The following is an 18,776-nucleotide window of genomic DNA, read 5'->3' as shown; positions in this document are numbered from 1 at the left end:
TTCCCACACGAAAGAAACACGTAATCAGCAGTGTTGTGGAAACAGACGGATAGATACAGAAGCAGACCTCGCGACACCTGGAAAGGAACTTAAATACATGAAATGGAAGGCACCGGAACACCCGTTAGCTGATAGTTAGCTGGAAGAAACTGGTTCCCGATGTGGCAACTAGCACAGGAGAAAGTATGTCTAAATATAGAAAAACAATTAAGACTATTTAATGCAAACAAGGCTCCAGGCTTCGATGGAATTCCACAGATTTTACACTGAACACACTACGGAATTACAAGCTTTCCGACCACATTTCTGTCGAGGATTTACTGCCCAGAGGACAGTCCCGCGTTACAGGAAAAACGCAGGTCACTCCTGTTTACAAAAGGCATAAGTCAGATGCACAGAAGTATGGACAGGTATCCTGTTAAAGGATCCCAGAGAATAATATTAGGTCAAAAATGGCGTTCCTGGAACAGACAACGTTCTGTCAGAGAAAGAGCCTGGATTCAGTTGCAAACACTCATGTGGAACAAAGCTTACTCCATTCATACACAGCTTCTATACAGTAGATGCAGGTCAAAGAGCAGATTATTTCCTAGGTTCCGAAAGCTGCACACGCAGAGCACCATATCGTTGACAAGCAACAGAGGTACGATACACGTAAGTGTGAAGTTGGCTCGAGGATCATTTGATAAACGGAACCTAGTGCGATTCAGTGGGCGGCGAATGATCCACAGAAATAAACAAACGTGATCTGCCATGAGAAAGCGTCACAAAACCTCCAATGTTCTCAGTATAAACAACTTAACAGACAGGAGCAACAGCACTATAAGATTGACGATATTGGTACCTACAGGAAAGTATCGTCGTTTAATGAATGTAAACAAATGGAGAAAGACTTATACAAAAATTTTTCCTTTAGTCCAATTAGTTGAAGCTGCCTTTCAATGTGGGTGCATTTTAGATTATGTCTGTAACAAAGACAACACGATAGTCTGACTAAAAAATGCGTGGTGAACATATCACATCGTACAAGCGTTCAGGGATAATTCTGAGAAGTGATATGAAATGGGATGATAACCGAAAGTGTTAGGGAAGGCGAATGGAAGGGTTGTGATGGAAATAAAATACAATCCATATTCGAAGAAAATGCCATAAGACGCTAGTGTGACCAATCACAGAGCATGGAGGTTTTCCAGACGCCTACCATTCAAATTTGTTACCTTACTTAAATTACTTAATGAAGCAACAATCTTCAGGCTACAATGGCCATACAAAGCATTGTACTAATATTAATGCGCACTTCCGTTAATCTTGGCATGTGCTGTGGTCATCCTAATGTTAAGGAATATCAACATAGTCTTTTTCTGCGTCTCAGATAAAGAATATTAAATATTCACTCGCTTTTGAACAAACTAAACCGCGTCATTGTGCAACACTGAAGCCACTAAACTGCCAACATTTCCACAGACTTGCTGTGGTCCCCCTTCACTGAAGAGAACTGCAGCAAATCGGCCGAAACATCGGCAGTTTATTTGCTCTAGCATTTAAATTGACGCTGCCCGTGAAAGCTAACGGACTTGAATAACGTATTTTGTTCATACGAGTTGCTGCCTTGTTGTGGTGTGTTCAGTTGCCTCCATTGCTACGGTTTCTTGAATGTTACTAACCAGTGTTTGTAAACTTAACAAGGACACGCCAAATACATCACAATCAACTCGATTGTGCAGTAGAAGCTATATGGCGGTTAAAACAAGCCTTCTTTCGATCAACTAATGGCTTTTCGATCCTGATCTTAGCAAACATTTTCATCGTCCTCTCCTCATCTTATTTGTCGCACCTTTGATGTTAGTTGATCAAAAATATTACAATAAGATAAACAATTTCACGTTAACACGACAATATAAAAATTACTTTAAAGTTTTACTAAGATAGTGCTATTGGAATCAAGATTCATACATATTCTTAATTGTTATGCATGTTCTGTTTTAACAATATTCAGTTAAAGTTGGACTGAGAGTTTCGAAATCGGTGATTTCGTTTAACAGTAACGCGGTTTTAAATTGTTAAATGCTACAGCATTGTTCAGTTGTTTGCTGCAGGCGTGACGAAAATCCGAACTAATTCAGACACCTGCTGTGGGAATGGCAAAAGGTCGCTAGAGACCATAAGAAATTAATAGAAATGCTTAGGTAATTTAAACGGAAATTTCTGTAAGAATGACTATGTAGTTCTCGGGACACACTACTGCATTATGATCGATAGCTCCATCGTATATCTCGCGTAGAGATAAGGCGAGAGAGATACTGGCACGTAAAGAAATATATTTGCAGTCAACATTAAGTTACCCATTTTACTGCTTGTTGAGCTCAGTAGATATGCATTATTATTTTAAGAAATTTAGGAACCAGCCAGTTTTTCGTGTTTTTTATGCCAATAAAAATTGCTGGCTTTCACTCATCTTCAGCTGAGGTGAAACAATCTTCAGTTATTTCACAGTTAAATACATAAGACAGAAATTTGGATGGTGCAGCCGCCTTCCTGTTTTGTTTATTGTTCCAATTTTCGCCTTTATAATCATAGACAAATGTTGATAACTTGGCGTATACAACGGTGTTTTTGTGCAACAGACAAGTAAAAGTGTTTGTACCACGACTATAAAAGCGAAAATTGCAACAAGAAGCAGAACAGCATCTTAAACACCCAGATTTAAATCAATGTTCTTAACGACGTGCTAACTAAAAATTAAATTTGTGAGAAAGCTTACTGCGGAGTAATGCTTCAATTTTTTGTTCTCAACATCGGTTTAGGTATTCCATGCCCTACATGTTACTCGGTTGACTTTCGCGCTTTGCTGATAACAGATGCAACAAACTGTCGCTAGAGAGCTCCGAATTGCAGCGTGTAACGTGGCTGTATGTAACGTAACGAAGGAGCTACGTGAGAAACAGCTTGCGGTAATAGCTCCTCATCGCAGAAAACGTGCCTCCAATTGAAATTTATAGAAGAATGAAAGCTGTATTCGGTGATCACTGATTTCTATAGTGTGTACGAAGTTGGGTTGTTCATGCCCGCAGTGAGGGAAGCGGTCGTCGTTAGCTCAACTTGGCCACATCCGATTTTTTTTTCAGTTTCTGAAACAGAGCTTATTCCAGGACTTCACTTCGATACTTAAGAATAGGTGCATGCAGAGATAACGATCTCTCCTTCAAGTAAGTTAAACATACTACAGAGGCTGTATAACAAACTGGTCTTCCGTTGTTCGTCACCAGAGTATGTTCAGAAATAAGTATGTAGATCAAAGAATAAAGATGTCGAATACTAATGAAATTTGGCATAAGTAAAATACATAAAAAGGCTGGTTGCTGTACTAAAAATTATGAACAATTTTGCCTTTTCTTATTACGTGAATGGAATAGAAAGGAAAAACAATGTTGGTCCTAAGTACCGTCTGTGAGAGACCTGGTAGTGTTTCATTGGCCAGAAAGTGAAAGGGGCAGCAACATTTTGGCAGCGGGAATGAGTATTTAAAACAAATGTCGAAGACATTCTCACTAAGTTTTCAAATGTTAGCACTTAGAATTTCTCACTGTCAAACAAGTGCAAATTGGCATCAGTGGTGTGTAAGTCATTGTTGACATAGGCCAATAGTTCCCAACCAGACGGTTATTTACCCAGAGGCGTAAACTGAAACTTTCTAAGGATTAAAATTCGATTGTGGTTCGGTCACAAAACAAATTATTTCGTAATACTATAGTACTGATTACGTCAGTAATCAATGGTTACTTTTTTATGTATTACCATTAACGTGTGGCTAGGTGTCGTCGAGAATGCAGCAAACAAAACGAATGTATGATCATAATCTTCCTAACAGCACACAGCACACAGCCCACTGCACACATTCTCCGTGAACGCAACTACGAGGCTCACACATTACATACATCTACATCGATACTCCACAATCGATCCTACGGCGCGTGATGGAGGGTACGCCTTGAGTCTAGTAGTCGTTTCTTTTCGCCTTCTACTCGGAAACAGAACGAGAGAAAAAAGATTATCTACACGCCTCCGTACGCGCCCGAATTTCTCGTATCTTACATCCGTGGTCTTCAGGCGCTTGTGTATGTTGGAGGCATGAGATTCGTTCTGCGGTCAGCTTCAAATGCTGGTTCTCTAAATTTTCTCAATAGCTTTCCTTGAAAAGAATATCCCCTTTCCTCCAGGGATTCACATTTGAGTTCAAGAAACGTCTCCTTAACAGCCGGCCACTGTGGCCTAGCGGTTCTGGGCGCTTCAGTCCGGAACCGCGCTGCTGCTACGGTCGCAGGTTCAAATCCTGCCTCACATGGATGTGTGTGATGTCCTTAGCTTAGATAGGTTTAAGTAGTTCTAAGTCTAGGGGACTGATGACATCAGATGTTAAGTGCCATAGTGCTTAGAGCCATTTAAACCATCTTCGTGACTTTCGTGTGTAATTCGAAACTACCGATAACAAATCTAGAAACCGGCCTCTAAATTGCTTCGATGTCTTCATTTAAACAACTTGTTACAGATCCGAAACTATAGCAGTACTAAAGACAAGGTCGCACTAGCCTCCTATATGCGGTCTTTTTTACAGGTAGACCACCCTTTCCTAAAAGTCGCGTAATAAACCAAAGTCGACCATTCGGCTTTTCTACTACAATCCTCACATGCTCGTTGTATTTCGTATCGCTTTGCTACGTTATGTCCAGATATTTAAACGACGTGATTGTGTGAAGCAGGACATTGGTAATGCTGTATCCACCCATCACGGGTTTGTCTTCCTATTCCTGAGCATTAACTTCTCTACATTTAAGGCATGTTGTCATTCATCACATCAATTAAGAATTTTATCTGTCTTCTTCTATCCTCCGACAGTCGCTCAACGACTAAAACATGCCGTACACCACAGAATCAGCAGCAAACAACTGCAGATAGCTACCCATCCTGTCAGCCAAATCATTTTGAGAATAACAGCGATCTTACCACTGGTGCACTCCTGACAATATCCTTGTCTTTGATGACTATTTGCCGTCGGGGACAACATATTGGGTTTTGTTACTTCAGAAGTCTTAGAGCCACTCACATATATCAATCTATTCCATATGCTCATACCTTCAACAGCCTGTAATGAGGTACCATATCAAACTCTTTCCTGAAATCAACAAAGGGTACTGTAAATCAACCATTAACCTGAGAAAATGTATCCTTAATGTTGTTGTTGTCTTCAGTCCTGAGAGTGGTTTGATGGAGCTCTCCATGCTACTCTATCCTGCTTAGTGTATTCATCTCTTGGTCTCCCTCTACGATTTTTACCCTCCACGCTGCCCTCCAATGCTAAATTTGTGATCCCTTGATGCCTCAAAACATGTTCTACCAACCGATCCCTTCTTCTAGTCAAGTTTTGCCACAAACTTCTCTTCTCCCCAATCCTATTCAATACCTCCTCATTAGTTACGTGATGTACCCATCTAATCTTCAGCATTCTTCTGTAGCACCACATTTCGAAAGCTCCTATTCTTTTCTTGTCCAAACTAGTTATCGTCCATGTTTCACTTCCATACATGGCTACACTCCAAACAAATACTTTCATAAACGACTTCCTGATACATAAATCTATATTCGATGTTAACAAATTTCTCTTCTTCAGAAACGCTTTCCTTGCAATTGCCAGTCTACATTTTATATCCTCTCTACTTCGACCATCATCAGTTATTTTACTTCCTAAATAGCAAAACTCCTTTACTACTTTAAGTGTTTCATTTCCTAATCTAATCCCTTCAGCATCACCAGATTTAATTTAACTACATTCCATTATCCTCGTTTCGCTTTTGTTGATGTTCATCTTATATCCTCTTTTCGAGACACTGTCCATTCCGTTCAACTGCTCTTTCAAATCCTTTGCTGTCTCTGACAAAATTACAATGTCATCGGCGAACCTCAAAGTTTTTATTTCTTCTCCATGAATTTTAATACCTACTCCAAATTTTTCTTTTATTTCCTTTACTGCATGCTCAATATACAGATTGAATAACATCAAGGAGAGGCTACAACCCTGTCTCACTCCTTTCCCAACCACTGCTTCCCTTTCATGCCCCTCGACTCTAATAACTGCCATCTGGTTTCTGTACAAATTGTAAATAGCCTTTCGCTCCCTGTATTTTACCCCTGCCAACTTTGGAATTGGAAAGAGTATTCCACTCGACATTGTCAAAAGCATTCTCTAAGTCTTCAAATGCTAGAAACGTAGGTTTGCCTTTTCTTAATCTAGCTTCTAAGATAAGTCGTAAGGTCAGTATTGCCTCACGTGTTCCAACATTTCGACGGAATCCAAACTGATCCTTCCCGAGGTCCGCATCAACCAGTTTTTCCATTCGTCTGTAAAGAATTCGCGTTAGTATTTTGCAGCTGTGACTTACTAAACTGATAGTTCGGTAATTTCACATCTGTCAGCACCTGCTTTCTTTGGGATTGGAATTATTACACTTCTGGAAATTGAAATAAGAACACCGTGAATTCATTGTCCCAGGAAGGGGAAACTTTGACACATTTCTGGGGTCTGATACATCACATGATCACACTGACAGAACCACAGGCACATAGACACAGGCAACAGAGCATGCACAATGTCGGCACTAGTACAGTGTATATCCACCTTTCGCAGCAATGCAGGCTGCTATTCTCCCGTGGAGACGATCGTAGAGATGCTGGATGTAGTCCTGTGGAACGGCTTGCCATGCCATTTCCACCTGGCGCCTCAGTTGGAAGAGCGTTCGTGCTGGACGTGCAGACCGCGTGAGACGACGCTTCATCCAGTCCCAAACATGCTCAATGGGGGACAGATCCGGAGATCTTGCTGGCCAGGGTAGTTGACTTACCCCTTCTAGAGCACGTTGGGTGGCACGGGATTCATGCGGACGTGCATTGTCCTGTTGGAACAGGACGATCACCAGAGGTGTACGGCCAGTGTAGGAGATGGCTCCCCACACCATGATGCCGGGTGTTGGCCCTGTGTGCCTCGGTCGTATGCAGTCCTGATTGTGGCGCTCACCTGCACGGCGCCAAACACGCATACGACCATCATTGGCACCAAGGCAGAAGCGACTCTCATCGCTGAAGACGACACGTCTCCATTCGTCCCTCCATTCACGCCTGTCGCGACACCACTGGAGGCGGGCTGCACGATGTTGGGGCGTGAGCGGAAGACGGCCTAACGGTGTGCGGGACCGTTGCCCAGCTTCATGGAGACGGTTGCGAATGGTCCTCGCCGATACCCCAGGAGCAACAGTGTCCCTAATTTGCTGGGAAGTGGCGGTGCGGTCCCCTACGGCACTGCGTAGGATCCTACGGTTTTGGCGTGCATCCGTGCGTCGCTGCGGTTCGGTCCCAGGTCGACGGGCACGTGCAACTTCCGCCGACCACTGGCGACAACATCGATGTACTGTGGAGACCTCACGCCCCACGTGTTGAGCAATTCGGCGGTACGTCCACCCGGCCTCCCGCATGCCCACTATACGCCCTGGCTCAAAGTCCGTCAACTGCACATACGGTTCACGTCCACGCTGTCGCGGCATGCTACCAGAGTTAAAGACTCCGATGGAGCTCCGTATGCCACGGCAAACTGGCTGACACTGACGGCGGCGGTGCACAAATGCTGCGCAGCTAGCGCCATTCGACAGCCAACACCGCGGTTCCTGGTGTGTCCGCTGTGCCGTGCGTGTGATCATTGCTTGTGCAGCCCTCTCGCAGTGTCCGGAGCAAGTATGGTGGGTCTGACACACCTGTGTCAATGTGTTCTTTTTTCCATTTCCAGGAGTGTATATTCTTCTTGAAGTCTGAGGGTGTTTCATCTGTCTCATAAATCTTGCTTACCAGCTGGTAGAGTTTTGTCATGACTGGCTCTCCCAAGGCCGTCAGTAGTTCTAATGGAATGTTGTCTACTCCGGGGTCCTTGTTTCGACTCAGGTCTTTCAGTGCTCTGTCAAACTCTTCGCGCAGTATCTTACCTCCCATTTCGTCTTCATCTACATCCTCTTCCATTTCCATAATATTGTCTTCAAGTACATTGCCCTTGTATAGACCCTCTATATACTCCTTCCACCTTTCTGCTTTCCCTTCTTTGCTTAGAACTGGGTTTCCATCTGAGCCCTTGATATTCATACAAGTGTCTCTCTTCTCTCCAAAGGTCTCTTTAATTTTCCTGTGGGCAGTATCTATCTTACCCCTAGTGAGATAAGCCTCTACATCCTTAAATTTGTCCTCTAGCCATCCCTGCTTAGCCATTTTGCACGTTCTGTCGATCTCATTTTTGAGACGTTTGTATTCCTTTTTGCCTGCTTCATTTACTGCATTTTTATATTTTCTCCTTTCATCAATTAAATTCAATATATCCTCTGTTACCCAAGGATTTCTAGCAGCCCTCGTCTTTTTTACCTACTTTATCCTCTGCTGCCTTCACTACTTCATCCCTCAGAGCTACCCATTATTCTTCTGTGTTTCTTTCCCCCACTGCTGTCAATTGTTCCCTTATGCTCTCCTTGAAACTCTGTACAACCTCTGGTTCTTTCAGCTTATCCAGATCCCATGTCCTTAAATTCCCACCTTTTTGTAGTTTCTTCAGTTTTAACCTACAGGTCATAACCAATAGATTATGGTCAGAGTCCACATCTGCCCCTAGAAATGTCCAATTTAAAACCTGATTCCTAAATCTCTGTCTTACCATTATATAATCTGATACCTTTTAGTATCTCCAGGATTCTTCCATGTATACAACCTTCTTTTATGATTCTTGAACATTAATATATTCTTGATCCTTAATATATAAAGTAAAATTCAAATTACATAATATAGAAAGAGATAGACCATGAAACATAGCATGAAAGCGATTGATTTGCCTGGTATTTTAATCTCACCACTAAATCTAGTAGTCAGCCCAATATTAACTCAAGTTTCTCATGAAAGTGTATTAAGAGTTGGTGGTGCTTCTGTCGATAGACGAGAAATTGCTTAATTATTGACTTTTCAAAAATAATTGAAATTAAAGGCGGCGCAGCATAATAGTAACCATGCAATGGACGCTACACTGCCATGGGGTCTACAAACTATATTACTATTAACGTTGTTGTTATTATTATTATTATTATTATTATTATTATTATTATTATTAGCAAACCCATTAATACTTCGTAGCTGCTAAATACGTGTAAAAAATTGGATATACATACTAATCTCCTTTCTTCACTCACATTTGTCCGCACATTTTCATATCACAGCATTTTCTTTCTTGTGGTATTTATTAACGGAAAACCGGTGGATCGTTGTCTGAAAAAATATAAAGCCCATATTCGTGTGAACACTAATTAGTGAATTTTGTGAAAATTCGGAAGTTACTGGCCGATTAAGTTCAGGGATTTTTGGTAACAACGTGAAACAACTTGGTCTTACGTAGTAGTATAGGGGAGTGGCAGTATTCATAATCGAAGCATTGGCAGCCTGAAGTCTTCAAATTTCTGCCATTTCAGTATAAGTGACTCCAACAATCACGAGATTTCCAAACTAAGCATAACATGGTTAATTTTAAATGGTGATGGAGATAGTGGGCGAGGAAATTGGTGCTAGGGAGAGAAGAGGTGCAAAGGAGGCAGGTTTGCTAATAAGCGTGTGTCCTCAATATGGTAGTTCATTTTATTTTCTGAGTAGTAGTTCAAGGTGATATTAACAATGCACTGAGGTTCGTTTCATTCTGTAAGAACTATTCTAACAAATAAGTAGTTCCGGTTGTCTCACTGACAGGATAGCTCGCTGTTTAGCAAACCATCTTAGGAAATGAAATCAGTTACCCTAAGTGTTTACAAAAACAGGAATACAAAAAAGTTGTTTCTTGTTCTGTAGTTCGTGCTAATGTTGATGGTGGGGAAAACTGGGGGGTTAGCTAATATTTCATTGCAATCAATGGTCCCCAACCTTTCCGAGACCATTACCCTTGAGTTCAGGGTACTGGACGAGAAAGCTCCCCATTATGTCAGCAGAGAAACGCTATGGAACACCATGGCTTAACGAGGTTACTCATCTGACCTCTTAAGTATTGTTAAGAGTCCATACACACACGCGGAAATTGTTACATGTATGGAAAATATAACAAAAAAGCCAATGAACACGAAAAACGAGTACAAGGAAAAAAGTTACAGCAAATAGTGACAAATGACAACCTAAAACTGCCCTGAAATGCAATCGCTTTCGTTTCGTCTACCGACAGACAGCCAGCCAGTAAGATCTAAAACTGTCTCGAATGATAAAAACTTGACGCATCATAGATATTTAAAATGTTTTACTTGCGTCATCACTTTGAAATATAACCATGACCTGGACTTAAAAGTAAATTTCATACGGTTAACCAGCCTAAAAAGTTTGCAGAATAGAGCCAGAAAGAAACCCAGCTGAAGTTACGTGAAACGGTAGCAGGACCAAGCCTGCCTTACGGAAGTGAGGCTTGGGCGAAAACAAGCTCAAGAAATGAGATTTCTAAGCAGAGCGGAAGGCCGTACAGGGGGAGATCGAAAAGATATTAGGAAAGATACAGGAATATATAACCGAAAGAGAAAATACAGGAAAATCGGAGACAATCGAAGGAAAATGTAGAAAGTACGGGTGGAGAAAGGTTCCCGGTAAATACCCTAAATTGTAAATGCAGTGGAAGAAGAAATGCCGGAAGAGGATGCAAGAGATGAATACTGTAATAAGAAATTTGCCTAATACAACAAGAAGAAGAAGAAGAAGAAGAAGAAGAAGAAGTTAGTGCTCCAGAGACTCGTATGGCACCTTCCACTCAGTGACTATTTCGGTACATCGACCGAGCGCAGTTGCAGGTCCATTGTGTTACGCAGGGAGCTGCGGCTTGACTGTTGGCGGTGAGCGGCTGGAGGGAAAGGGCGTTGTGTGGGGGACCTCGGCAGGGCGGGACCAGCAGCGGCCGCAGCAGGCGTGGGGAAACGTGGCCACGTCCGGCGCGCCGCCTCTGACTCAGTGCGCGGGGAAACCCGCTGCTGCGTCAATACGTACGCCCGTGCCTGGCACAACATTGTTAGCGGCTCCGCTAGCCGCGTCAAAGCGCTCAGTTTGCACGGTCGACCGCCGTTGATTACGGCTGCCCTGTCCACTGGACGGTTCATTATCTTAGGGGTGTGCACTTACAACTTAATCACGTACCACTGGGAAACAGTTACTCCCCGTATGCTCTGTACACTGGCTCTGGGAACAATAAAGTTCTTAGTGATCAATTAACGTTTTTTTTTTTTTCCTTTTATACCTCTACGCCATACATTCTGATTAACTAGCCGAGATATTGGCCTCAGCCTTCGTGGGCTAAACAGCGTCAATTTGAAAACATCCCTTCGGGTGTTAGGACACACACAATTATGAAACACCGAAAAAACTAGCACCCAACGTTTCAACCGTCATCGCAGCTACTCTCTCAAAATCGACTGAACTGATAAACTGCTGTTCAGTCGCCCTGGAGAACATCGCCGCAAAAGAGGTAGGGATGTATGTTGTGTAATACACACATCAAAAAAGTTTTGCATCACCTCGGTTCCGAGAGTTCCGGAACCTGTACAGAAAATAGGAACAAAGAACAAGATAAACAGTTCCACAAATTGCATGTTGTACTACCATACAGCGAAACGTCTGTTTCCGACGTGGCACACTATCCACAACTTCATCAAGGCACTGTTCATCCAGATTTTCCCACGCCTCAACGGCGATTGGGCGTAGATCCCTCAGAGTGCTTGGTGGATCACGTCGTCCATCAACAGCCCTTTTCAATCTATTCCAGGCATGTTCGATAGGGTTCATGTCTGGAGCACTTGCTGACCACTCTAGTAGAGCGATGTCGTTATCCTGAAGGAAGTCATTCACAAGATGCGTACGATGGGGGCGCGAATTGCCGTCCATGAAGAGGAATGCCTCGCCAATATACTGCCGATATGGTTGCATTATCTGTCGGAGGATGGCACTCACGTATCGTACAGCCGTTACGGTGCCTTCCATGACCACCTACGGCGTACGTCGGCCCCACATAACGCCACCCCGAAAAAGCAGGGACCTCCACCTTGCTGCACTCGCTGGACAGTGTGTCTAAGGTGTTCAGCCTGACTGGGTTGCCTCCAAACACGTCTCCGCCAACTGTCTGGTTGAAGGCATATGCGACACTAATCGGTGAAAAGAACGTGATGCCAATCCTGAACGATCCATTCAGCATGTTGGCCCATCTGTACCGCGCTGCATTGTCTCGTGGTTGCCAACATGGACCTCGTTATGGACGTCGGGAATGAAGTTGCGCATCATGCAGCCTATTGCGCACAGTTTCAGTCGTAATACGAAGCCTCTGGCTCCACGAAAAGCATTATTCAGCATGGTGGCGTTGCTGTCAGGGTTCCTCCGGGCCACAATCCGTGTTTAGCGGTCATTCACTACAGTAGCAGCCCTTGGGCGGCCTGAGCGAGGCATGTCATAGACAGTTCCTGTTTCTCTGTATCTCCTCTATGTCGGAACAACATTGCTTTCGTTCACTTCGAGACGCCTGGACACTTTCCTTGTTGAGAGCCCTTCCTGGCACAAAGTAACAATGCGGACGCGATCGAACCCCGGTATTCACCGTCTAGGCATTGTTGAAATACAGACAACACAAGTCGTCGTACCTCCTTTCTGGTAGAATGACTGGAACTGATCGGCTGTCGGACCCCTGCGTTCAATAGGCGCTGTTCATGCATGGTTGTCTTAATCTTTGGGCGGGCTTAGTGACAATGCTGAACAGTCAAAGGTACTGTGTCTGTGGTAAAATATCCACAGTCAATGTCTATCTTCCGGAGTTCTGCGAACTGGGGTGATGCAAAACTTTTTTTTATGTGTATAGTTCCGGCGATTCATCGTGACGCGGCCTAAAACCTAAAATAATTTAATACACGATTGATGTTTGTTCTTAACAAAACACGTCACGTCGGTCTGTTATCAATGTTTGAGCAGACTGTTGAGAGGTGTCTTCAGACGTGAACAACGGGCTTCTTCAGTTCAGCTATTGAATATTAACTATCTCGACATATCTAAACAGTCGAAGATATTATTTCAATCTCGGCTGCTGTTAATTTCTTACGTACATACCTCGTACGAAGCGCAAGCTGCCATTCTAATGGTATACGTTCGTCTGTACTGAAGGCCCTGTGTGTTTCCAGCAAAACTTTCTATCTTTAAATGTTTCAGTTAATCCCAGTCGAAATAATTCGCCATGATTAGTGTGTACTTCTATAGGCACTCGCTTCCTTTCGAAAGTGAGGTAAAGAGCATGAAGAAACATTTCCTCCCTGACGTACATCGTATCACGAACAGTAATGAACACAGCGAAGTTCAGCGAGGACTGTCTAACTCCATAAGACATGAAATAATGCTCCCTCGTATATAAAAAAATATGGCATTGATTCTGCGAACACTGTGATGTAGAAATAGGCTGGAAAATATTTTGGAACGTGGTGCCAAACTGCCTACACGATGTCTGAACAGAATATTTTCGCACGAATGGGACTGGACCGTTTTAATTTCTCGCAACCTTTATTGTAGGGGCATGTTCTTAGCCTTAACACTAACTTAATGCATGATCGTGAATGTTCAGATTTCACGCTATCTAAAGCCAAATTTATTTAAAATTTAGTTCCCACGCAATACAATCAATTTTATCCATACTGTATCTCGGTCGCAACCGTTAATGACTGTTGGTCTAGAGAGCAACCAGCTGCAAATACTTAAACAGCTTTACTTTAATGCCGCAGCCGGTTCCTGGTTGTTACGATCACCCTTAGATGCATAACTGCTCCTGTTACATATTTTATTTCTCAACAGCATGACATCCGGTCCTTCAAATGGTTCAAATGGCTCTGAGCACTACGCGACTTAACTTCTGAGGTCATCAGTCGCCTAGAACTTAGAACTAATTAAACCTAACTAACCTACGGACATCACACACATCCATGCCCGAGGCAGGATTCGAACCTGCGACCGTAGCGGTCGCTCGGCTCCAGAATGTAGCGCCTAGAACCGCACGGCCACTCCGGCCGGCTCCGGTCTTTTAGTATGTTCCAGTGGACGGCGTTTCGTCTTCCTTTGATCCTCCAATATTTTCAGGATGATGCACAAATTGTAGCAGTGGTGACAGCACACACGCTATAAATAAATTTCCGTCATAATACTCTCTTATCTGACGCTGAAGCAGATATTAAGTATATTATGAACTATTCACCTTCTACATTGATTCATTTAGAATGTGTGTCATCTTTGTATTGCTACAATTTCCTCACCGTTCTGAAAAAGTCGAAGCATGAAAGCATGTAGCAGCGCCGTCCACTGAAACGTGCTGGAGAGTCGGGTTTCTGGTTGCTGAGAAATTAATGTAACAGGAACCGTTAAAGCATCTGTAGATTAGCATAACAGCTTTCAAAAAATATTTGTGACTGGTAAAGTTCTTCACCAACAAACGAAAACAAGTTTCGATGCAATTACACAGATGTGTGTCACTGTATACAAGTTACGGCAATAGGGTACGGGTAGATGTCTTCTCTTACATTCTACACCGAAATGTGTTTGAGTACATTTGTAGTACGTAATACTTAATATATTTTCTTATTAGTTCAGCATCTCTAATATGGCTGTTCTGTTTCCTTTACAGTTGTTGGACGTGACCCAGTCTGACACGTAGGCTGCCACTGGACTTCACACCGTAATGGTAAGCACCGCCACTTTTTATTTAACCAGGACAATTACACTGCCTATCTAAAAATGGGAAGCAACCACAATACATGGTCCGATGTCAATGTAACTTCGTACAAATACACTCCGTCGGCGGGTGCGTAAATGGGGTTTTAATTCTGACACGTAGAACAGACACCAGAGTGCACTTATATTGCTACCAGGCCTGATGGGTATACAAGATGGCGTGAAAAGCGTCGGATTGAGAGTGATTACTCCGAACACGTAGTCAAGCAAGACAGTTATCAGCACTAGACAGTTACAAAGGGGCCTCGTTGTGAATCTCCATTTGGCAGCTGGTAGAATCCAGTTATAGCCAGATTCATGGGACACTTTGTGACAGTGCCCCAATGATCGCATGCAGTCCAGCACGAAAGCAGACTTACTTCTCTCAAAGGTTCCGGCTGGCCACCTTAGACTACCAGAAGGTAAGCCCGTTGTATTTTGTACCAAGCACATCGTAACCGCTTCACACGTGGGCCCTCCATGCAAGCAGTAATACGGGATTCCCAGCAACATGGTCATCCGCATCACTGGTCAGAAATTAGTACCAGTCAGAAATTAGTACCAGTCGGACTAGGAAATTTCTGTACCAAGCGTAGGTTGCCGTTAATACACCACCACACACTGCTGCGTTTGGAGTGGTGCCGTGACAGGGAAGCATGAGCTATTCATGAATGGCGTCCGTTTTGTTCAGCAACGAATCGTGATTCTGTGCTACCCCGAATGACCATCGTCGGATAGGTACAACTGGGGTACCAGTTCAAACGTAAATAGTGTCCCAGTGACCACATCCAGGATATCAAGGACCAGTTAAAACAATTGTGTATCAGCTTGTCCCAAGAAAGGATAAAACTGCTTCGACAACCCTCCCAACCGGCATCAGTGCACACATCCAGGCCATACGGGTGAACACTGTACTGTACTGCGAGGTGGGCGTATGCAGCCTGGTTCTTAATAAACTTGCCTCGATTTTGTAATCACTCAAATAACATGCAACCTGTCAACCTGTAAAATTTTCCTCCTCTTCTGAGTGTTTCATATTTCTTGTAAACCAGTGTGTGCTAGTCCAAAGAAGTTAGAGCACAGCACAATTAGATGAAAATACAGTTGATTTTTGTTAGGTGGTATTTAGGGAAATTGTGGAATTCTGTATGGTAGTTAACGTTGACGTTCTTAGCGTCGCTCCTACATTTTGTGAAGTATACGTGAAGATACTACGTCAAGATACTTACAGATACTACGTCAAGATACTTACAGATACTACGTCAAGATACTTACAGATACTACGTCAAGATACTTACAGATACTACGTCAAGATACTTACAGATACTACGTCAAGATACTTACAGATACTACGTCAAGATACTTACAGATACTACGTCAAGATACTTACAGATACTACGTCAAGATACTTACAGATACTACGTCAAGATACTTACAGATACTACGTCAAGATACTTACAGATACTACGTCAAGATACTTACAGATACTACGTCAAGATACTTACAGATACTACGTCAAGATACTTACAGATACTACGTCAAGATACTTACAGATACTACGTCAAGATACTTACAGATACTACGTCAAGATACTTACAGATACTACGTCAAGATACTTACAGATACTACGTCAAGATACTTACAGATACTACGTCAAGATACTTACAGATACTACGTCAAGATACTTACAGATACTACGTCAAGATACTTACAGATACTACGTCAAGATACTTACAGATACTACGTCAAGATACTTACAGATACTACGTCAAGATACTTACAGATACTACGTCAAGATACTTACAGATACTACGTCAAGATACTTACAGATACTACGTCAAGATACTTACAGATACTACGTCAAGATACTTACAGATACTACGTCAAGATACTTACAGATACTACGTCAAGATACTTACAGATACTACGTCAAGATACTTACAGATACTACGTCAAGATACTTACAGATACTACGTCAAGATACTTACAGATACTACGTCAAGATACTTACAGATACTACGTCAAGATACTTACAGATACTACGTCAAGATACTTACAGATACTACGTCAAGATACTTACAGATACTACGTCAAGATACTTACAGATACTACGTCAAGATACTTACAGATACTACGTCAAGATACTTACAGATACTACGTCAAGATACTTACAGATACTACGTCAAGATACTTACAGATACTACGTCAAGATACTTACAGATACTACGTCAAGATACTTACAGATACTACGTCAAGATACTTACAGATACTACGTCAAGATACTTACAGATACTACGTCAAGATACTTACAGATACTACGTCAAGATACTTACAGATACTACGTCAAGATACTTACAGATACTACGTCAAGATACTTACAGATACTACGTCAAGATACTTACAGATACTACGTCAAGATACTTACAGATACTACGTCAAGATACTTACAGATACTACGTCAAGATACTTACAGATACTACGTCAAGATACTTACAGATACTACGTCAAGATACTTACAGATACTACGTCAAGATACTTACAGATACTACGTCAAGATACTTACAGATACTACGTCAAGATACTTACAGATACTACGTCAAGATACTTACAGATACTACGTCAAGATACTTACAGATACTACGTCAAGATACTTACAGATACTACGTCAAGATACTTACAGATACTACGTCAAGATACTTACAGATACTACGTCAAGATACTTACAGATACTACGTCAAGATACTTACAGATACTACGTCAAGATACTTACAGATACTACGTCAAGATACTTACAGATACTACGTCAAGATACTTACAGATACTACGTCAAGATACTTACAGATACTTCGTCAAGATACTTACAGATACTTCGTCAAGATACTTACAGATACTACGTCAAGATACTTACAGATACTACGTCAAGATACTTATTCAAACGATACAGTATGCACCGATAATAACTGGGTTCCTTCCTTCCTTCCTTCGTTGATAAGCACCACAATCTTTGAACAGTTTTCTAGAGTTCCGAAATTTATTGACAAAGAGCGGCGGCCGCGCTTGGGTGAGGTCACACACACACACACACACACACACACACACACACACACACACACACACACACACACACACACACACCATAAAACGCACAAAAAGTCAGCGCATCCGTCTTATCTGTTGTATTGAAAGTTTGCTTCTCCCTATCTTCCAAATCACCGCTGCAGTTTAATTACTATAGCCCGACACTTCGATAAATGGTGGGTTGCTCAATTGAAGCATTCAATTACCGTACCATCTCCCACTTACCTTTGAAGTCCTCCGCGCATTCTGACTTTGTTTTATCTTACTTGACATTAATTACACTTTTCTGCCATGAAGTACGCTGTCTCCGTTTTTCCGCAGTGTATTTCATTCAGAAAACCGCATTTCGCGCTATTCTGATTCAAACAATCTTTGTCGCGAGTATCTCGTGCGCGTTCGCATGGTTAATAAAAGAGAGTAGTTCTTAGATCTTAAAACTGAAAGCTTAAGTAGTAGACACACGTAGTCCGCTTAAAAGTTCTTTTTATGGCCTTTACGTACGTCTGTTTTCATGCATGTGAAACGGATACAACTGAAACGCTCCTGGCTGTATGATATGCCGCACACATGTAGATATTCCCCATCATTATTTTTATAAAGACTCCTACGTGCGTAGACCCCACTATCTGTAGTTTAAGCAGCAGCTTCTTGACTCGATTCTGTGAGTGGACAAATTTCCACTCAGTTGTTATCTGGTTACTAGACAAATCTTAAGACGGTAGTTAGCCTGGCCAAGTTAGAGCCTGTTGTTAAGTCCAAAACCCACGTTTTACGCTGTACGTTGGTCTTCTCTGAATCTTAAAGTAGCTTAGGCTAGTATTTAAAGATTACCTGTCCTGCACGTGTCATTCAGGCGGTTCAGTCACAAGCTACGAGACACTCCTATA

General features: G+C 42.4%; 1 protein-coding gene across 1 annotated transcript in view; it reads right to left on the bottom strand.

Annotated features, from left to right (window-relative positions):
• The window catches only part of LOC126320374 (uncharacterized), a 58,112-nt gene extending 39,978 nt beyond the window's left edge, over window positions 1–18,134 (bottom strand). The window contains exon 1 of the mRNA XM_049993817.1: window positions 18,115–18,134. Within this exon, the coding sequence (XP_049849774.1) occupies window positions 18,115–18,134 (20 nt within the window). The remainder of the gene's footprint in view (window positions 1–18,114) is intronic.
• Window positions 18,135–18,776: the final 642 nt, after the last annotated feature.

Source organism: Schistocerca gregaria, unplaced genomic scaffold, assembly GCF_023897955.1.
Source record: "Schistocerca gregaria isolate iqSchGreg1 unplaced genomic scaffold, iqSchGreg1.2 ptg000718l, whole genome shotgun sequence".
NCBI classification, from domain to species: Eukaryota; Metazoa; Arthropoda; class Insecta; order Orthoptera; family Acrididae; genus Schistocerca; species Schistocerca gregaria.
Note: the sequence above shows the minus strand (reverse complement) of the source record. Positions and strands in the feature narration are given on the sequence as shown.